The 22738-nt window shown below is 38.8% G+C and overlaps 2 protein-coding genes across 21 annotated transcripts in view; both read left to right on the top strand.

The window, feature by feature from the left end:
• LOC127958814 (uncharacterized) overlaps positions 1-22738 on the top strand; it is a 117686-nt gene that overhangs the window by 66411 nt on the left and 28537 nt on the right. Inside the window, exons 2-5 of one of the 17 annotated variants that reach the window (XM_052557812.1) lie at positions 6247-6293; positions 12274-12549; positions 12636-12947; positions 13195-13740. The exons of 4 other annotated variants lie outside the window; for them this stretch is intronic. In XM_052557812.1, the coding sequence (XP_052413772.1) occupies positions 6257-6293; positions 12274-12549; positions 12636-12947; positions 13195-13430 (861 nt within the window). In that variant the 5' untranslated portion in view covers positions 6247-6256 and the 3' untranslated portion in view covers positions 13431-13740. Of the gene's footprint in view, positions 1-6246; positions 6294-8327; positions 8604-8689; positions 9002-9248; positions 9807-12273; positions 12550-12635; positions 12948-13194; positions 13741-22738 lie in introns of those variants that run through there. 12 more of the 17 variants (XM_052557811.1, XM_052557808.1, XM_052557807.1 and 9 more) reach the window with 12 other exon arrangements.
• Positions 14425-16508, top strand: LOC127958817 (uncharacterized). Of its 4 annotated transcripts, none has more exons than XM_052557824.1 (7): positions 14430-14789; positions 14900-14970; positions 15066-15242; positions 15405-15445; positions 15506-15577; positions 15660-15710; positions 15782-16508. In XM_052557824.1, the coding sequence occupies exons 1-7, from the start codon at positions 14620-14622 to the stop codon at positions 15968-15970; spliced, it is 771 nt and encodes a 256-aa protein (XP_052413784.1). In that variant the 5' UTR covers positions 14430-14619; the 3' UTR covers positions 15971-16508. The 4 variants fall into 4 exon arrangements, with proteins under 4 accessions (XP_052413783.1, XP_052413782.1, XP_052413784.1 ...); XM_052557825.1 differs by having other exon boundaries at positions 14431-14789; positions 15515-15577; XM_052557823.1 differs by having other exon boundaries at positions 14425-14789; positions 14903-14970; positions 15405-15577.

The following is a 22738-nucleotide window of genomic DNA, read 5'->3' as shown; positions in this document are numbered from 1 at the left end:
CTTTACAACCTTTGAACAAAAGTGATAATGTGATCAACCCAACAGAACCAACGATAATCAAAAATCGTAGAGACATTGATTATGATGTTCAAGGTGATGAAGACGTTAGTCAAATTGATGCATTATGGGATACAGCCCAAAATAATGAATGGTATAAATGGGCAGCCTTTACAGCTAAAGAAACAGGAAAAGAAAATTGCTTGCTGTGCTCCAAATCTCCGTTAAACAAAGTAATAGCCATACCAAATCCATATGACTACCGAAAATGTGCCCAATTTGGAAGAAACTTTTGTCATTTAACAGATTTTACCAGGCCATATTGTATTGCTGAATGCCTTGGATTTTTAGGAAATCCTAAATTAACAGATTATTTCTTTAGACCACTCTGGGGATCCTGGTGTCAGTATTCAGATATCGGTCAAAATATAAAAATTGAAAAACAAAAATACAGAGTGGATTAATTATATCTATTATAATCAACAAAGATTCATTAATTATACTGATGAGGCTTTAACTTTACTAGGCGACCAAGTGCATGCAACAAGCAGAATGACATGGCAAAATAGACAGGCTCTTAATTGGCTCTTGGCAGACAAGGGAGGAGTTTGTGTTATGTTTGGAGATCAATGTTGTACATTTATCCCAAATAACACCGCCCCTGGAGGAGCTTTCAGTGAAGTTATGACAAAAATTAAAAAATTAAGAAATGAAATTACAACAAATGCCGGAAGAGACCAACACATTTGGGATTGGATTGATGTGAAATTTGGAGCATGGGGAGCATGGTTTGTTAAACTAGGAATGTTTTTAGGAGTTGCCATATTAATAGGAGGATTATTATTTTGCTGTGTATTGCCTTTATTAAGATCATTAATCATCAATGCTACTGTTAAGCAAATGGGAGTGATAAAAGTCCCAATTAATCAACAAAGGATCATTGAAAAGAGTCTGGAGGAATATTATGAAGGATGGCTAAACAAACTGAACTTGAATGAGCAAACTTTGGACGATAGTTCTATCAACTCTGAGGATGATGAAGATGTCTAAGGGTTAACCATACCCTGGATATAAGTGCCAGTTGAACTTTGGCCCAGGGAGGCTCTCTACGATACATAAAGTATCTGAGCCGAAGATCAACTTTTATAATCTTGGGATATTCAATTATTGATGTAATGTATGTATTTTATGTCTTTTATACATAACTGTGATAACCACAGGCAAGTGCTGAACCAATTACACGCTCACGCTTTTAACATTGTGTACTATTAAAGAAGGAATTTGGGAGACTGGATCTTTTACTCCCTCCTCGTCAAAGAAGGAGAGAGATGTTTGGTCCAGTAATCCCTCAGAGTGGAATTCCATAATCTAGTCACTGGTGATAATACAATGTGACTTATTTAGTCACTAGGTAGTGTAACTAATATGACTGGATTATGGAGTAGCACTCTGGATAAGAATAATCAAATGTGAGACTTATTAAGTCTCAAAGGGGAGAATATGTGGAAGATTTTTATTAGTAAAGTTTCAATTAATCAAGTATATAATCAATGTGAATCTAGCCATTTTTGTTTTAAAGTTATTATTCTATTAAACTCTTACAGGCCTAAAATCTAATAGACAAGTTGCCTATGCCCTGGAATGCACAGAGATAAGCATATGGTCAGACATACCTTAAAGGCCTCCCCTCCCCTTGTGATTTATGATGGTCTAAAAGGAGACATGCCTATGTGGGACCGCCCCATGTATGATGTATATAAGGAAAAACCAAATAACGCACGGGAGAGTTCCTTGCAACGTCCTCTCGACTTTGTTTTGTTTAAAATAAAGTCTTTTCTTCGGTGAGAAACCCCTGACTGAGTGTGATTCTTCTGAGAACCGGCGAAATACACCACAATGGCAGCAGATTTTTATACAGAATGTCTCGGTACATTTCTCCATTCATCCTGCCTTCAATAATATGAAGTCTGCCAGTACCCCTTCTGTTGGTATGGTGTTCTTGGGGTGGTGGGCAGTGCCATTTCTTCTCCAAACATGGTGTGTAGAATGACTGCCAAAAAGTTCAATTTTGCTTTCATCTGACCATACTATAGTCTCCCAATAATCCACAGGCTTCTCCAAATGCTCTTTCGCAAACTTTAACCGAGCTTCAACATGCTTTTTGTCCAGCGGTGGAGTCTTGAGTGGTGATTGTGCATGGATGCCATGGCGGTTCAGTGCACTGATGCAAGGTCTTCCTGAAGTTCTGCCCGAGTGGTTCTTGGCTCTTGGAGACCTCGGACAGGGATCTTACGTGGAGCACCTGATCGTGGCCGGTTTATGATGAACTGATCCTCTTTCCATTTCCGGATAATGGTCCCCACAGTGCTCACAGGAACATTCAGCATTCAGGAAATGCGCCTATAACCGTTCCCATCAATATGCTTTTCAACGATAAGATTACAAAGATCTTGAGAGAGTTCTTTCCTTTTACCCATCATGAAGTCTTTCCTGTGTGCCTCCTGGGTAATGAGAAGCCTTTATAGGCCATCAAAGCAGCTGATATCAATTAGTACTGATGGGGGGCACGGCACTGATTTTCTCTCAATACTGACAGATTTCAGGTGATCTCCTGGCTTTCTATGCCATTTTGCACCTTGTTATCTTCATGTGTTCAATACTTATTCCCTGTGTCATTTCACTTTATTTATTATGACTCAACTTGTGTACTTAAATGTTCTGATTTCTTTGTATGGATTCCATATTTGGCTTGATGGCTACAGCTGGTGGAAATTTTGTGTCAATAGCCCACTTAGAAATCCCCTTATTGTCAAAATACTTATTTTCCTCACTGTATATTTAATTTAGGTCACTATTTCATTGATTTGTGTTTTTAAAAAAATAATTTTTCATGAGCCAATTTTTGTCATAGTTAATGATTGTGCAGTAAATAGGTAAAAAAGTAAAAAATAACCCCCCCCCCACAACATATTGTGCATATACTATTCTGTGGTATTGTTGAGCCCTACAGCACAAAAACATGATAAAGAAACAAAATTATTTTTGTGCACTATATTTCATTATTATTCATCACAAAATGTATTTAAAATCTTTGAATACTGTCATCATTATATTGTGTGTGGGGGTTATAGAGTGACAAACAGTGAGCAAATATGAAACCTCACACTTCCTATAGACATGTAGTGCAGATGGGTAAACCCCAGTTGCAGGGAACAGACCATAAAATCTTCAAAAACATTACTTCACAGCTCATTAATGAATTTGTCACCAGCTGGACACGTTCAAACATTGTTTATTTCATCACAGGAACACAAAGGTTTGCGTCTGGATTTTAACTCATGCTGATTTCCGCATCTGGATATCAATTACAGGTCAGAGGACACATATGAATATTATTATGAGGTCAGGTTCTATTTTCTACGATAGATGCCAGAATAGAGGTGGTAGGAGGCCTGCCTGCAGATCCTTTTAAAGAAAATAATTCATAAATCGAACATTAGATGTACGTAATAACATTAGTCATTGTTCTCATTTCATTCAGCAATCGGTATCTGATGTTACTTTCTCTGATTTTGAGGCAATCTCTCTATAGACTATATATCTAAAGATTATAGTCTACAACTTCTCCTCAAGATATTGTTCCGAACCCATTTATTAAAGCAAAATTCAGTTGTCCCTTTTATAGTGTCTATAATTAATAAAAGTTTGTTTTATGGGATTGTGTCTGACTTCTGTAAACATGTAGTGGCCCAACGCCTTTTGAAGAAATCAAATTTGGATAAGAGACTGTTAGCTAATTTTAGACCAATCTCAAAACTTCCAGAGCATTCTCACCCAACACTTGTTGATACAAATGAGATCTTGATCTGTGAAGTGTTTCAGTCAGGTTTTAAAAAACATCACAGAACTGAATCAGATTTGCTGAGAGTTTTTTTTATGATATTTTTCTTGTGACTGATCTCAGATATTTTACTTTTAGATCTGACGGCAGTGTTTGATACGATTGACCATCAAATACTTATACCTGTCTTGAAACGTATGAGGGTATCTGTGGAAATGCCTTAAGATGGATAAAGTCATATTTCCAAAATAGAAGTTTTTCGTTACTTATGAGAGAATTTGTATCGGCATTGGCACCCATTTCTTGTGGTGTCCCTCAAGGCTCTATTTTAGCACCTTTTTTCTTTTCTCTGTGTATGCTACCGTTAGGATTGATTTTGGATAAATATGGCGTGTCATTCTTACGCTGATGACACTCTGTTGTATTTGTCTTTCAACCCAGATTCTTCCAGTGCCTTGGGGCATCTGTTGGCCTTCGTAGATGAGGTGAAACTTTTTGAGTCTTAATGAATCGAAAACAGAGATCATTATATTTGGTCCCTCTGAAATGAGCAATACGGCTGCAGTTAACTTGGGAACACTTAGCCCTTTTAGGAAAAATCAAGTAAAAAAATCTGGGTGTGATCTCTGATAGTGCTTTAAAATGTAAATCTCAAATTAGTGAAGTTGTCAAAGTTAGCTTCTACCAATTAAGTATAAGCTTAATCATGTTTTGATTAGATTATTGGAACTCACTTTATTGTGGATTCAAATAGAAGTTTTGGACAGATTACAAATGGTTAAAAATTCAGCCGCAAGACTACTGAGGTGTATTTCGGAAGTATGATCGCATTACTCCTGTTTTGAGATCATTGCATTGGTTACCAGTTTCTTATAGAATTAATTTTAAGATTTAAATTTTTGTTTTTAAATCTCTGCATGGCATAGCCCCTCCATATATTGCTGATCTTATTCATGTTCAGGATTCAAAGAGATCAATACGATCTAATGGAAAAAAATCTCCTACATGTTCCTCGATCAAAATTAAGGTTCAAAGATGAGTGTTTTTTTTTTCGGTAGCCGCTAAGGCTTTGGAACAGTTTGCCAGAATCAATCAAAATTGACATTTAGTCCCAGTTAGGAACTACTGTTTCCAATCTCCCTACCAGAGAAAGAAGTAGGCACTCTCAAAGTTTTAAATCAAGTTTAATTTCCTCAACCAAATTAATGAAATTATTCTTAAATAAAGAACTAAAAAAGAGAGAAATATTTACTCCTAAATAATGAAACCCAGTAGATGAAAAATTTAAAGGGTAGAGCATTTTTTTTGTTCTAATACTTGTAGAGGGAGCACAGTATAAAAGATAAATCCATGAAACCAAATTGTGCCAGATTTCCCAACACATTAAATAAATCATTCCATTCTATACTGTCAAATGGTTTTTCAGCGTCGAGGGATATAATCATTTCAGGAGCTACAGCTCAAGATGGATAAAATTATTTACAAAATTTAGCAAACGTCAAATATTAGTTCTGACATCCGACGTCCCCTAATTAACAAAGTTTGGTCATCAGATATAATATCAGGCAGACATGAATCCATGTGCCTTGCCAACACCTTTGATAAAATAAATCCATTCAATAAACTAATTTGCCTGTAACTACTACATAAAGTCGGGTCTTTGTTTGTTTGTATTTTTAATAGAATAGAGTTAGATGCTTGATTTCATGAGACGAGTATCGGGGCTACTTGTGTGTAAACGGTGAATGTTTAACAGTCTATTAATAGTTTTCAAGTGTCGTCACACACTTAGGCCCCGTCCACACGAAGACGGAGCTTACCCCAATCCGATCTTTTTTTATCCTCGTCTCAAGAAATATCCGCGTCCACACGAAACCGCATAATTATGTAGTATACATGCCAGACCAGTATGTGGCGCTGTAATTCTGCCACAGAGAGACACTAAATACAGAGAAGAAGACTTGGACTATGCTCATAAACCTTGCTCGTGGTACACAAACGAACATGGAACAATACATTTATTAATCAGTGTTAATGTTAGTTAATAAAAAGACAATCGTTCAGTGTTTGTTCATGTTTTTGTTGCTGTTACGTGACGTAGAGGTGTCTGACTAGGGGACTAGGGGGGAGACGTCGGCTGATGTTGTCATCGTTTCAGAAAATATATATGGATTAGCCGTCCAGACGAAAACGCAAAGACGGCATTTCAAATTTATCCACTCTGGGACCCGGTTTCGAAAAATATCAGTTTCACCTTGCAAAAATGCCGGATCCGTGTGGACGAAATGCCTATCCGATAAAAAAATTGTGCGTATACACAGAAACGCGTCTCCGTGTGGACGGGGCCTCATAGGAAATGTCCTGTCTGACTAACATGAAAAGTAATGTCATGTTAAATTGTGTTTCAGTATATGAGTCATGAAGACTTCCTGGATTCTTGCACTATTTCTAACTGGTAGGTCACTTTATTTTCTTTTACTGCAATTTTTTTTAAATGCAAACACTAGTATAAATGTCTCACATTACATTCTTCTGAGGTAAATACAAGGTTTATCTCTCAAAGTGCCCCACACATTACCACATTACAGATAATGAACTCAGACGACAAAGACTGGACCTCACATCAGTTTCATACAGAGTACTTTATCAGAGAATATTTGTTTTGACACGACTGACTTCATTTAAAAGTAGACTCTTCAACCTTTCTTTAGATGTACAGTTGTGCTCGTAAGTTTACATACCCCTTGCATAATGTGCAAAATGTTAATAATTTAAACAAAATTAAAGGGGGATCATGAAAATTGCATGTTATTTTTATTTAGTACTGTCCTGAATCATCTATTTCACAAAACAGATGTTTACATCTACTCCACAAGACAAAATAATATCTGAATTGATAAAAATGACCCTGTTCAAGATTTTACATTCCCTTGAATCTTAATAATTTGTGTTGTTTCCTGGATGATCCGCAACAGTTGTTCTGTGTTGTGATAGTTGTTCACAAGTCTCTCATTGGTCCTGAGCAGTTTCTGCTGTTCTTCAGAAAAATCCCCCAACTCCTGCACATTCTTCAGTTTTCCAGCATCTTCTGCACATTTGAACCCTTTCCAACAGTGACTGTATGATTTTGATATCCATCTTTTCACACTGAGGACAACTGAGGGACTTCTACACATCTAATAGAAGAGGTGGAAACATTTACTGATGCTCAAAAAGGCAACACAATGCATCAAGTGCCAGGGGTGTAAACTTTTGAACAGGATGAGTTCTGCACTTACGAAGCTTCCTAAATACATTGTTTCCCGGAAGACAAAATAAGTATAATTTACCTGATCATCCAATTTAAAAAGTTTACATCCCCCAGCACTTAATGCATATTGTTGACATCTTGAGCATCAGTACGTTTTCACCTTTATATAATAGTTATGTATGAGTCTCCCACTTGTCCTCCATGTGAAAAGATGGATCTCAAAATCATACAGTCACTTACATCATACAGTAAACTTATGTCATAATTTAAACTAATGAGCACAACTGTATTTATAATGTCTGGGTGTCAAATAATTGCTGAATTTTCATTTAGTTAATTTGAGCAACGTGTTTCTGGAAAATATTTCCAGAGACAGAGATGGCAGAAAGCACACCCTATTTGTTTTCTTTATTTTACAAATGCACAATCACAGACACTGAGCAACAACAACACTGTAACTGTAACATCATATATCAGTTTCTGTGAGGATATATGCATTCCTTCCAGGACTTATTTAACGTTTAACAGTGACTAACTATGGCTCTCAGCAAAACTTCAAGACTTCAGGATTGGTGACAGAATCTTGTACAATCAGGCCAGGAACACACTGTTTAAGGAGATTAGAGCGGTTTAGAAGAACTACACTAAAAAGCTGGAAAACCAGTTTTCTGATAACGACCCTGCTTCATTGTGGAAAGACCTGAAATTACAAACTACAAGACACCAACCCCAGCACTGAGGCCAATCAACAACTTGCTGAAGACTTAATGTTTTCTTTATATGAGAGGAAAACTCTTAATGTGTGAATAAACATTTTGCATTCCCATTCTAGGCTTATATGCGTAACTGCACATAATATATGTGTTAAAACTTGGTCTTTATCACTGTCTTTGTACAATAAGCCACATGTTATTCAGGTTCAGGATTTTACAAAGTCACTGTTCCACTTCTGCGTATTCACAAGCTGAGTGTGAGTCAAACTTGCAAATGTAATTAATGTTAGTCAACAAACCAAAAAAAAATCAAAACTTTCAAAAACATCCAATGTGATTTGTTTGAGTGACAGTGACATTATTAATACTATCCATCTTCTCCTTATCTCCATGGCCTGCTTCCCTTGGTGTTTTTACACATAAAAGCGAAAAACATATTGTGATAAACATCTTGTATATTCTGCAAATGACATGTGATTTGTGAGGTATTCATGACAGTTCTGAACTATTTTTGTTTTATTTCCAGGTGTTTCTTCCATTACTGTGGTGCTGAATCAGCGAGCATCACTTCCCTGCTGCAGCGGTGAAAAAGTCGTGTGGAGGAAGACCGTACCCATAGAAGCTACTGTTGCTGAATGCCTAAAGCAGAAATGCATCGTAAAAGACCCTTTTCAAGAAAGATTTGCAGTCAAGAGTGAAAAAAACCACTCTCTATTTCTCAACCCAGCTAAATACAATGACCTGGGGCAATACGAGTGCAGCTGTGATGGCTTTATCAAGCTAATTAAACTGGATGTTGTAGGTGAGTGTTTGTTTGCCTCACATTAGATAATGCTTTAAATAGCATGTGTAGTTGAACTTACTGTAAGAAATGTTTTTTCTCTATAGTTCCTATGAACATGACGGTTGAGGAGCTGGGAAACGTCACTCTTCCGTGTTATGCGGACACTCAAAGCGGTGTCAGGGATGTGACGTGGCTACATAATGAACAAAAAGCTCTGCACTACACAACAGACAGAGGTTCGATCCCAGGCCTGGGCTATGAGGAGAGAGTATCACTGACAGAGGACGGGTTCAGAGACGGTGATGTGTCTCTGACCATCACTGGTGTCCATCAGACAGACGCAGGATTATACCGCTGCTTCGTTCAAGACGAGACTGATCGAGGATACCCACACGCTTACATACTGCATGTGATCAGTAAGACTCATCATATGAATACATGCACTGAATACATGTTATATCTTTATATGCAATGCCTGGTGTTAGTGAACGTTACATTATTAACATTAATTTATCTACTTTCAGTTTTAGTGAACTATAATAACCAGTCAGTCTGACATCACAATGAATTATTATGAGTCGTCAACTAGCCAGCAATCAATAAGTCGTCAAAAGTTAATGAGGTTCAATGAAAATAATAGTTATTGTCTTTAATTTCATGCAGAGAAGCTCACCGGCGCAGGAGAAGACCAAAATGAGGGCACCTGTGAAGAAAAACTAACTTGCATTGGACTGATCTTTTCTTTCCTACTCTTCATTTGCTTCCTTCTTATTATTCTTCTTCTTTTCCGCTGTAAGAAGGCATCACCCACATAGGAAACTCCAGAGAGTTCCTGTACAGAAGAGTGTCCAAAAGCAATCAACTCACCCTTTTCTTCTGAAGAAGACACTTGTATGAACTGTCAAACCTGAGAACCACAGTCATTCTAATAATGAAACCCCTGACTCCAGTCAAACACAGGAACAGGATTGTTAGAGAGTCTTTCTGCTTATTTGATGCATCTGTCATCTTGGGACACAGAATGGGGTGAACACTGTTTCATTGTGTGAGTTTAGTTGTATACTTTATTTGACACTGAGGATGAAGCTTATTATCAGTCACCATTCACTTTCTTTATTTTCAGTCACCATTGAGAATGTGTTTAAAGATGTGCTATTCGGTTTTTTACAGAACACAAGTATTTCCTAATAAATTTATTTATTTTTCTGGACAATTTTTAAACCATTTTTTTCTGTTTCTTTATTGTTTTGTTGTTGTTGAGGGTCCGTGTAACGCTTCACAACTAAATTGCAATAATGAAGCCATACATTAATATTATTTTCAGCTGCTTCATAAATGAACTATTGCCATTTTTCTTTCCTATTTTCAAATTTACTTTAAGACAATACAGATAAGTATACTGTAATAAAAACTTCAGCAATTAGCCTACCAGTTATCGTGATATTAAAATGTAACGCCATTACATGCTTTAATCATGGAATGAAACAAAAGGCATAACATCAGGTCCAAGGGGAGCAGAATAATTCTTCTCTGCTCTACACTCAAAAATGTCTGGAAAGAAACAAATATAATTCGGATTACATTCAATACAACTGCAAAATGAAAACAGCAGCATACCATCAGGTCCTACAGGAAGGGAAAACACTCTGGCTGTCTTCACCATCCAAGTTTGCAGCTGAAACAAACCACAACACATTCATTACATGCATATATACAGTAGCCTAATGTGCAAAAGTTTTAGGCCACTAGTATTTTCACCAACAAAAAAAAATTGTTTTAATTCAGTTCATGTGTGTCAGTATAAATATCAGTTTACATTTCCAAACATTATTTTGTTTGCACGAGGAGACTGACAGCAGAGATCTGGAAAAACTGTGAAACTGAAACTTGTGCAGAATAATGTGTTGAGAGATTAAAGACAATCTTAGTGATGAATGTGGCCAGATCTCAGCCTGACATCCCAATGTCTTCTTCAGCTCCTTGTTTCTTTTGAGTTTTCTCTAAAATTGAAGAAAAAACTAAAGCCAATAAAAACCAAAAGGACTTATTTTTAAATATCTAAACAACAAAGAAAAAAAACATTATTAGCTGTGATTTATATAGTCTGTAAAATGATACAGATTTACAAAAGTGAAATTAGCTGAAACAAATCAGTTAAAGACTATTACTACAGTTGTTCTGTGTTGTGATAGTTGTTCACAAGTCTCTCATTGGTCCTGAGCAGTTCCTGCTGTTCTTCAGAAAAATCCCCCAGCTCCTGCATATTCTTCAGTTTTCCAGCATCTTCTGCACATTTGAACCCTTTCCAACAGTGACTGTATGATTTTGAGATCCATCTTTTCACACTGAGGACAACTGAGGGACTTCTACACATCTAATAGAAGAGGTGGAAACATTCACTGATGCTCAAAAAGGCAACACAATGCATCAAGTGCCAGGGGTGTAAACTTTTGAACAGGATGAGTTCTGCACTTACGAAGCTTCCTAAATACATTGTTTCCCAGAAGACAAAATAAGTATAATTTACCTGATCATCCAATTTAAAAAGTTTACATCCCCCAGCACTTAATGCATAGTGTTGACTTCTTGAGCATCAGTACATTTTCACCTTTATATAATAGTTATGTATGAGTCTCCCACTTGTCCTCCATGTGAAAAGATGGATCTCAAAATCATACAGTCACTTACATCATACAGTAAACTTATGTCATAATTTAAACTAATGAGCACAACTGTATTTATAATGTCTGGGTGTCAAATAATTGCTGAATTTTCATTTAGTTAATTTGAGCAACGTGTTTCTGGAAAATATTTGCAGAGACAGAGATGGCAGAAAGCACACCCTATTTGTTTTTCTTTATTTTACAAATGCACAATCACAGACACTGAGCAACAACAACACTGTAACTGTAACATCATATATCAGTTTCTGTGAGGATATATGCATTCCTTCCAGGACTAATTTAACGTTTAACAGTGACTAACTATGGCTCTCAGCAAAACTTCAAGACTTCAGGATTGGTGACAGAATCTTGTACAATCAGGCCAGGAACACACTGTTTAAGGAGATTAGAGTGGTTTAGAAGAACTACACTAAAAAGCTGGAAAACCAGTTTTCTGATAACGACCCTGCTTCATTGTGGAAAGACCTGAAATTACAAACTACAAGACACCAACCCCAGCACTGAGGCCAATCAACAACTTGCTGAAGACTTAATGTTTTCTTTATATGAGAGGAAAACTCTTAATGTGTGAATAAACGTGTTGTGTTCACATTCTAGGCTTATATGCGTATCTGCACATAATATATGTGTTAAAACTTGGTCTCTATCACTGTCTTTGTACAATAAGCCACATGTTATTCAGGTTCAGGATTTTACAAAGTCACTGTTCCACTTCTGTGTATTCACAAGCTGAGTGTGAGTCAAACTTGCAAATGTAATTAATGTTAGTCATCAAACCAAAAAAAAATCAAAACTTTCAAAAACATCCAATGTGATTTGTTTGAGTGACAGTGACATTATTAATACTATCCATCTTCTCCTTATCTCCATGGCCTGCTTCCCTTAGTGTTTTTACACATAAAAGCGAAAAACATATTGTGATAAAGATCTTGTATATTGTGCAAATTGCATGTGATTTGTGAGGTATTCATGACAGTTCTGAACTATTTTTGTTTTATTTCCAGGTGTTTCTTCCATTACTGTGGTGCTGAATCAGCGAGCATCACTTCCCTGCTGCAGCGGTGAAAAAGTCGTGTGGAGGAAGACCGTACCCATAGAAGCTACTGTTGCTGAATGCCTAAAGCAGAAATGCATCGTAAAAGACCCTTTTCAAGAAAGATTTGCAGTCAAGAGTGAAAAAAACCACTCTCTATTTCTCAACCCAGCTAAATACAATGACCTGGGGCAATACGAGTGCAGCTGTGATGGCTTTATCAAGCTAATTAAACTGGATGTTGTAGGTGAGTGTTTGTTTGCCTCACATTAGATAATGCTTTAAATAGCATGTGTAGTTGAACTTACTGTAAGAAATGTTTTTTCTCTATAGTTCCTATGAACATGACGGTTGAGGAGCTGGGAAACGTCACTCTTCCGTGTTATGCGGATACTCAAAGCGGTGTCAGGGATGTGACGTGGCTACATAATGAACAAAAAGCTCTGCACTACACCACAGACAGAGCCTCGATCCCAGGCCTGGGCTATGAGGAGAGAGTATCACTGACAGAGGACGGGTTCAGAGACGGTGATGTGTCTCTGACCATCACTGGTGTCCATCAGACAGACGCAGGATTATACCGCTGCTTCGTTCAAGACGAGACTGATCGAGGATACCCACACGCTTACATACTGCATGTGATCAGTAAGACTCATCATATGAATACATGCACTGAATACATGTTATATCTTTATATGCAATGCCTGGTGTTAGTGAACGTTACATTATTAACATTAATTTATCTACTTTCAGTTTTAGTGAACTATAATAACCAGTCAGTCTGACATCACAATGAATTATTATGAGTCGTCAACTAGCCAGCAATCAATAAGTCGTCAAAAGTTAATGAGGTTCAATGAAAATAATAGTTATTGTCTTTAATTTCATGCAGAGAAGCTCACCGGCGCAGGAGAAGACCAAAATGAGGGCACCTGTGAAGAAAAACTAACTTGCATTGGACTGATCTTTTCTTTTCTACTCTTCATTTGCTTTCTTCTTCTTTTCCGCTGTAAGAAGGCATCACCCACACAGGAAACTCCAGAGAGTTCCTGTACAGAAGAGTGTCCAAAAGCAATCAACTCACCCTTTTCTTCTGAAGAAGACACTTGTATGAACTGTCAAACCTGAGAACCACAGTCATTCTAATAATGAAACCCCTGACTCCAGTCAAACACAGGAACATGATTGTTAGAGAGTCTTTCTGCTTATTTGATGCATCTGTCTTCTTGGGACACAGAATGGGGTGAACACTGTTTCATTGTGTGAGTTTAGTTGTATACTTTATTTGACACTGAGGATGAAGCTTATTATCAGTCACCATTCACTTTCTTTATTTTCAGTCACCATTGAGAATGTGTTTAAAGATGTGTTATTCGGTTTTTTACAGAACACAAGTATTTCCTAATAAATTTATTTATTTTTCTGGACAATTTTTAAACCATTTTTTTTCTGTTTCTTTATTGTTTTGTTGTTGTTGAGGGTCCGTGTAACGCTTCACAACTAAATTGCAATAATGAAGCCATACATTAATATTATTTTCAGCTGCTTCATAAATGAACAATTGCCATTTTTCTTTCCTATTTTCAAATTTACTTTAAGACAATACAGATAAGTATACTGTAATAAAAGCTTCAGCAATTAGCCTACCAGTTATAGCGATATTAAAATGTAATGCCATTACATGCTTTAATCATGGAATGAAACAAAAGGCATAACATCAGGTCCAAGGGGAGCAGAATAATTATTTTCTGCTCTACACTCAAAAATGTCTGGAAAGAAACCAATATAATTCGGATTATATTCAATACAACTGCAAAATGAAAACAGCAGCATACCATCAGGTCCTACAGGAAGGGAAAACACTCTGGCTGTCTTCACCATCCAAGTTTGCAGCTAAAACACAACACAACGCATTCATTACATGCATATATACAGTAGCCTAATGTGCAAAAGTTTTAGGCCACTAGTATTTTCACCAACAAAAAAAAATTGTTTTAATTCAGTTCATGTGTGTCAGTATAAATATCAGTTTACATTTCCAAACATTATTTTGTTTGCACGAGGAGACTGACAGCAGAGATCAGGGGGCTGTTCCATAAAAGCAGCTTAGAAAAGCGGGGATTAAAATCCAAAACCTGACTTGAATGAGCCGAGCTAAACATCCGCGCTTAAATTGGTTCCATAACAGTAAGTTGAGGATCATGTGATTTTACTAATTTGAGTCAGGTTTAAATAGTCTAGATAATTGCGCGTGCACGCCATTGTTTAAAAGTCCTGAAAAGTCGAGCATGGGTCAATCGATTTACTGTGGGCTACCATGGCAACAAAAGGAAAAGATAGAGCAGCGATGTTCACGGCAACGGAACAGCGTTTGCTATTGGAAACATATGAAGAATTTAAAGATGTCATCACCAAAAAAGGCAATACAGCGGCAATAAATAAAGCAAGAGAGAAAGGTTGGCAGGAAATTGCTGATCGTCTCAATGCGTAAGTAGCGGTGTAAGTTATTTAAAATAATTTATCAACATTGAATGTGTGTCACAATACATTGCAAAGTTTGTGTGTGAATAACAGTAACGTTAATTGCTTTCACGCAGCAGCAACTTAAGTGAAGGAAAAAGAACCTGGCAGCAGGTGAAAATAAAATATAAAAATATAGTTCAGAATGGTAAGTAAATCTAATGGGATGTATAGATGTAATCAATGTCAGCTTGAAGTTACAACTATTCAGGGTTTTTTTTATGTATTTTTTTTTAATTGCAGCGACCAAAAAGAAGACTGAGGTTGCTGGCACTGGGGGAGGGCCACCACCAGCCAGCTTCACTCCTGCAGAGGAGCTGGCTTTGGAAATTAATAAAGGGAGGCCCGTCCTTGAGGGAATAGAGGGGGGGACATCATCTAAAATGATATCACGTAGTATAAGGAGTGAGTATATAAAAGGTGTGTGTGTTTTATTAGCATTATTCCTTCCTGACTAACTGATTTCCTCCTTCCTTAAGCATTGTAAACCTAAGTACATCATAGCAGTAATGTCACGTAGAAGTACTTGTGCTACTGTAATGGTGCATTTTGGTAAAAAAAATATATATTTTTTCTATCAAGATTCTGTATGCTGTATGGATCCACCAGACATCATGTTGCCTGTGAGTATGAGACCTTTTAAAAAGACATGTAAGCTAATGATTTTAACTGAGTTTAATCAGTGGTCACAGGGAGAAGTGATGGGAGTTGAGGAGGATGAGGAGACTGTGTCTGTATGTTCAAGGAGGCCTGAGGTAGTCACAGGTTCCATGTGATACTTTATTGAATATAAAAAAAGTGTACTTGTGTGATAAAATGATCATAATGTGTTTTCAGGATGCTGACACTGTTCTAGAGCCCTCTCAGTCTGGGACCACATGTGACAAAGTGAGTATTAAGAAATGAAAACAATGTGACAAGAGTATTCAATGAAATAACTTAAATCTATGTTGCTACAGAACCCAGAAAACATAAAAGGAGTGTATAAACGCTACCTCCTTAAACAAATGGAAGCGATTGATATCGACATCCAGTATAAAAAACTGAAGATGAGGAAGTTGGAGCTGGAAATTCAACAGCTACAGAAAAATGCAAGTAGAACTACCATTTTTAAAAAAGGAAAAGGAAAAAAAAAAAGACCTTTTTGATCACTTTCCACAACATTTATTTGTGTGTTTTCACCCCTAACAGGCAGATTCACTCTGAATAAAGACAAATCACATTATATACTTTGACTTCTGTGTGTTTGTTCAACTAAGGAGAAAGTTGAGGGGCCAGTGGAACATTTTAAAGGCTACACATGGTTTAGATCATATTAAGCAAAATAATTATTTGCATATGTGTCTCGTATAAGTCTGCCTGTTTCGTTTTCTTCCAATACTGCCTCATTGCCCCAGTCTTCCTCTTCAGCAATCCTTGGTTGCCTCTCTCTCCTCAGACAAGCAATGTCATGGAGCACTACACAAGCAACTACAATGTCACATGCCCTAGGTGGAGTCACTCTGAGGTGCTTCAGGCACTGAAACCTTGACTTTATCAGCCCAAATGCCATCTCTATACGACCTCTTGTGCGTGCATGGGCAATGTTGTAGTGGTGCTGTGCCTCTGTCTGGGGCTCCTGATAGGGAGTCAAGAGGTAAGGCAGGCATGGGTATCCCTTGTCTCCCAGCAAAACTCCTGAGAATTCTCCTGCATAGACAGAATGAATATATAGATATATAATGTTTTTTTATTTTCTTTTTATAAGACTTTTTGCAATTTTAAGTGATTACTAGCATACCTCTTGCTAGTTGCTGGTAGAGAGATGAGGCTCTAAAGATTCTGGAGTCATGCACAGAGCCTGGCCATTTGGCCTCTACATTTGTGATGATGCAATCTGCATCACTAATCATCTAAAATAAATTTAAACCTGTAGGTCACTACATTTTAATTGCAATGAACTAAACACTGGTGCCCAGCTTAGTACAGAACACTCAGTGCTAGAGCATAGCCTTCAATATCATCTCAGTGGGACAGTACCTGTACATTGATGCTGTGTACTGATTTCCTATTCACAAAGTCCGCTTCATGTGGACCAGACGGACACTTAATACGCACATGGGTGCAGTCCAATGCACCGATAACATTTGGGAAACCTAGGAAAATTATTTTTTTAAATTTTCCCATGTAAAATCAACAGTCAAGAAATATTTCCATGTTTTATAGTTATTTGAACTTACCAGCTATTCCATAAAAGGTATGTTTAATGGTACGAATAGCTTTGTGGCCAGGGAATGTGATGAACACATTGAGTAGTCTTTTTAAAGAAAGGTACACAGTTCGTACAGAGCGGCAAACTGATGCTTTGCTGATATTCTCTGCATCTCCAACTGTGTACAAAAATGTTCCACTGGCAAAAAAGCGAAGTGCAATGCACACCATCTGTGGGACTGTGAGCGCTCTGTTGCGGTGTGTATTATTTGCAATGTATGGGCTTAGTAATCTACAAATATACGCAATCCCATCTCTTGAGAACCTATATCGCTCATACAGGTAGCTGTCATTAAAAGCCAATGGGTCTGACCTGTCTCTGAAAGTTCTCTCTCTTTGAAATGCCCTCCGCAAGACTATAGCTCCCTCATCCACCACCTCTTCTATGAAAGGACATGCCATGATTAAGTTTGGAGACGAGTTCAGCTCCCTATTTATATACTTTTAATTAATTACCAAACTCATTAACCAAACTCACCAATTAAACACACAAGTTTTGAACATTTCTTAGTGTATTTATACCTTATAATTTCTTACATTTATTAGTAAAGTACATTTCCTTATTTATTTATATTTAAAAAAAAAATATTAATAGTGGTTAAGTAAAATAAAATGACATCGAAATACCAGCAGGTGAGTATAAATGGTATGCTCGTTAAGTCTGAACTCAGACTTAGCCTGACAGTTAGCCTGCCCCGGACCAGGTTAATTTGCCAGCATAAGTTGCCGGGGGAACTGAGTTTGAACTTTTTTAAGTTTGATTTATGAAACCGAATCTACCAAAAATAAGCCTGACTAACCGAAATAAGCCTGGCTTATACTCTAATCTTGGTTTATGGAACAGCCCCCTGGAAAAACTGTGAAACTGAAACTTGTGCAGAATAATGTGTTGAGAGATTAAAGACAATCTTAGTGATGAATGTGGCCAGATCTCAGCCTGACATCCCAATGTCTTCTTCAGCTCCTTGTTTCTTTTGAGTTTTCTCTAAAATTGAAGAAAAAACTAAAGCCAATAAAAACCAAAAGGACTTATTTTTAAATATCTAAACAACAAAGAAAAAAAACATTATTAGCTGTGATTTATATAGTCTGTAAGATGATACAGATTTACAAAAGTGAAATTAGCTGAAACAAATCAGTGAAAGACTATAACTAAAACTGATATATTGATCATCTGAACAAAGTAACAATATACTTTCTCAGAGCTGTCATATTCTAGATAAAGGATGAATCACCTATGAGCAAAAGTTTTACTGATAAATGGTCAGGTGACTTACAGTAAGTAAACACCCCCTCACCCCCAACCACAGCTAGCAAGGAGCCAACATGGAAGCTTTGTTGACATTTAAAGTTATAAGGAGAAATTCATGCATGCAAAGATCGACGCAACAAACCGGAAACTGTTGAAAGTTCCACAGAGTTTAGAATAACTCCTGAAAAAAAAACAGCTAAAACCAGCCTTTAAACTGGCTGGCTGAAAACTGTTTTTTGAGGGGTTCTGGCCACTTCTTCAGCTGGAACAACCAGCTAACACCAGTTTCTTCCAGCTTGAACCAGCTAAGTCTGGTTTACAGCTAAAACTGTTAAATTCACATCTCAGTGACTCTTCTGCTGCATGCAGATCCAGGTCGTATTTGTGGTTGTCATTTCTTCTTAGCTTCTTAGTTTATTCAGTGATTTGCTGTATTACTCTGCCCATCGAGATTAATAATAATAATAATTAATTGCATCATATGTCATGACTTCAGTCTGATCGACAGGTTCTTGTCCTTGTCTTGTTTGTCATCGGGAGCACATAGGTTTTGATTTGACAGATCGCCATGTAGTCTCTGTCTTCGTGGAATAGTTAGTTCCTCATTTCTCCCTAGCTCTATTTAAGTTCCTCTTTTGTCAGACAGACAGACCTACGCTTCACTCGTGACCTGCTTTCACGTGTGATGTCCTGTCCTGTTTTCTGAGGCTCCACAGTTTAGTGTCTGTGGTTTGATTTCTTTTCTTGCTGCCTCTCGTTCCTCCAGATCTCAGTTCTCCAGTTTCTGGCCTGTACCTGAGCCGGGGCTCCATCAGCTATGATGCTGTTCTCTGTCTTGTGGAGCACCTGGATGCTCGTTTGAACTGTCCTCCTCTTCCCTGTCATCATTTTTTCGCCCTGGATTACGACTTCCAGCCTTCGGATCCTTCTGTTTTGTGTTTTTGAGTGTTGAATTAACATTTTAGTTGAAGCTGATTCTTATTACAGCAGTGGCAATTGATAAAAAAAATGTATATGTGTACTGCAAGTGTTTGTATCTAGATGTATGCTTAAGTGTGTGTGGAACACATGCTGTAATGATGAGACAGAGACGTTCGGATCCATGTGCAGAACTTTAATGATGAGAATGGTCAGACAGGCAATGATCAGTAACGGCGTCAGGTATGTAGGGATAATCAGAATTGATAACAGAAACAAGCAGATGTCGGGGGCAAGCAGCAGAGAATCAGAGTCGGTATAAACAATCCAAAGGTCAGGTACAGAAGGAAAACACAAGGGAAACGCTCGGAAATGTCAGACTGGCTAAACAAGACTTCGCAGTGAGTGAGAGTGAGTGTGCTGCTTATATGTGTGTGTGTAAATGAGGTGCAGGTGTGGCAAGGAAATTGGATGATGAATGAGGTGCAGGTGTGGCAGGGTGATTGTGATGCAGTAACTTATGGGTAATGTAGTTTGGGTGTGGTGCAACAGTATGAGAGGTGCTAGTGTCCAAGTGACATCTGGTGGATGATTGGTGGAATGGTCCTGAGTGGAGTGCCCTATACTGAAGCTCATGGGCACTCCATCTAATGATCGTGACATAGCGCCCCCCCCCCCAAGGAGCAGCTTCCAGATGCTCAAAACAATCTAAGAGGGCGGTGGAGCGGAGGCGGAACAGGGGGAGTGATGGAGGGCCAGGTCCATGAGGAAGTGCAGTGGTCGGGGACCGGGGCAGAGCAGGCGGAACTGGAGCCCTTGCTGGGCCTAATTCGGGAAAACAGGAGCCCCTCCTGGGCCTGACATAAGAAACAGGGGCCCACCGTGGGTTTAACTCGGGAGCAGGGGCCAACCGTGGGCCTAACTTGGGAACAGGAGCCCGCCATGGGCCTAACTCGGGAAAAAGTGTCCACCAAGGCAGAGCAGGTGACGTGGGAGCCCACCAGAGTGGGGCAGGTGGAGCTGGAGCCCACCAGGGCAGAGCAGAGGACCACCACAGCCGAGAAGACGGGACAGAAGCCCACCAGGGCGGTGCAGGGGACCACCACAGTGGAGTCGATGGCACAGGAGAGTAAGTCTGCTCAGGTGGGACTGAAACAGAGAACATTAACAGGTTAATAGCGGCATCCGTGGCCATGACAGGATAGGACGAGAGCTCTGAGATGTGACGAGGCTCTGGGAGTTCGGCTGAGATGTGACGAGGCTCTGGAAGATCTTTGGTGATTTGACTGGGTTCATGAAGATCAACTGTGACTTGACTTAGTTCACGGAGGTTAATGGTGACTTGACTTAGTTCACGGAGGTTAATGGTGACTTGACTTAGTTCACGGAGGTTAATGGTGACTTGACTTTGCTCATGAAGATCACCGTTGACTTGACTTTGCTCATGAAGATCACCGGTGACTTGACTTTGCTCATGAAGATCACCGGTGACTTGACTTTGCTCATGAAGATCACCGGTGACTTGACTTTGCTCATGAAGATCACCGGTGACTTGACTCTCTCCTTGAAGGTCAACGGTGACTAGCCCTGACTCTGGAGGGTCCACGAGCACCTGACTCGACTCTGGAGGGTCCACGAGCACCTGACTCGACTCTGGAGGGTCCACGAGCACCTGACTCGACTCTGGAGGGTCCACGAGCACCTGACTCGACTCTGGAGGGTCCACGAGCACCTGACCCGACTCTGGAGGGTCAACAAGAACTAGCCCTAACTCTGGAGGGTCAACGGTAACTAACCCTGACTCTGGATGGTCAGCGAAGACTTGACCTGACTCTGGATGGTCAACGGTTACCTGACTAGACTCTGGGAAATCAACAGGGACCTGACTTGACTCATGAAGTTTAATTGTTGTTTCACTTGACTCTTGGGTGTTAATGGTGACCTGACCTTGTTCTGGACGGTCAGTGGAGACTTGACCGGACTCTGGAAAGTCGAGGGGGGCCTGACTTGACTCTGGAAAGTCAACTGAGGCTGCCATCTTGTGCAGCGGCGCTGGGCTGGCGGCCATCTTGTGCAGCGGCGCTGGGCTGGCGGCCATCTTGTGCAGCGGTTTTGGGGCTTTAAAGTCCTCTGCCTCTCCCACATCATTGCAGAAGTCTTCTGCAATGATGAGACAGAGACGTTCGGATCCATGTGCAGAACTTTAATGATGAGAATGGTCAGACAGGCAATGATCAGAAACAGCGTCAGGTATGTAGGGATAATCAGAATCGATAACAGAAACGAGCAGATGTCGGGGACAAGCATCAGAGAATCAGAGTCGGTATAAACAATCCAAAGGTCAGGTACAGAAGGAAAACACAGACTGGCTAAACAAGACTTTGCAGTGAGTGTGCTGCTTATATGTGTGTGTGTAATGAGGTGCAGGTGTGGCAAGGAAATTGGATGATGAATGAGGTGCAGGTGTGGCAGGGTGATTGTGATGCAGTGACTTATGGGTAATGTAGTTTGGGTGTGGTGCAACAGTATGAGAGGTGCTAGTGTCCAAGTTACATCTGGTGGTTGATCGGTGGAATGGTCCTGAGTGGAGTGCCCTCTACTGAAACTCATGGGCACTCCATCTAATGATCGTGACACATGCTTTCTTATGTGTGTACTCCTTTTTCAATTTTAATTGGGTGAAAGTACAAAAGTACTTGATTTTTTATGTACTCAAGTAAAAAAGAGTACTGATAGATTTATTTAGCAATTATATTTAGGCTATTTTAATTTATATTAGCATATATTTTTTATAATCCTACTGCTCAAAATACCCAGGATTTTCCCAAAATAACCACTATATGGAATCGAGATACATTTTTGGTTTTGATATGGACTATGCTGAAGTGAGTAAATAAATTAATAAATGTAGTGGAAAAGTTCATTTATTTTTACTCAAATCGTGAAACTTTAAAATAAATTCAATGCACACAGAGTGAAGTTGTTAAAGGATTTGGTTCCTTTAATTGTGATGATTTTGGCTCACATTTACTGTAACAAAAATCCACCAATTCATCTCAACAAATTAGGATACTTCAAGACCAATAATAAAAAAAAAACATATAGTGAATTTTTGGCCTTCTGGAAAGTTCATTTATTGAACCTGTATTCAATACTTGGTAGAGGCTCCTTTTGCTTTAATTACTGCCTTAGTTCAGCGTGGCATGGAGGTGATCAGTTTGTGGCACTGCTGAGGTCTGGAAGCACAGGTTTATTTGACAGTGGCCTTCAGCTCATCTGTATTGTTTGGTCTCTTGTTTCCCATTTTCCTCTTGACAGTAGCCCATAGATTCTCTCTGGGGTTCAGGTCTGGTGACCAACACCATGGTCATTCAACCAACTTTTGGTGCTTTTGGCATTGTGGACAGGTGCCAAATCCTGCAGGAAAATGAAATCAGCATCCTCAAAAAGCTGGTCAGCAGAAGGAAGCATGAATTCTTGGTAAACGGGTTCAGTG

This window comes from Carassius gibelio, chromosome B5 (assembly GCF_023724105.1).
Source record: "Carassius gibelio isolate Cgi1373 ecotype wild population from Czech Republic chromosome B5, carGib1.2-hapl.c, whole genome shotgun sequence".
NCBI classification, from domain to species: domain Eukaryota; kingdom Metazoa; phylum Chordata; class Actinopteri; order Cypriniformes; family Cyprinidae; genus Carassius; species Carassius gibelio.
This window is presented reverse-complemented; position numbering and strand designations above follow the sequence as displayed.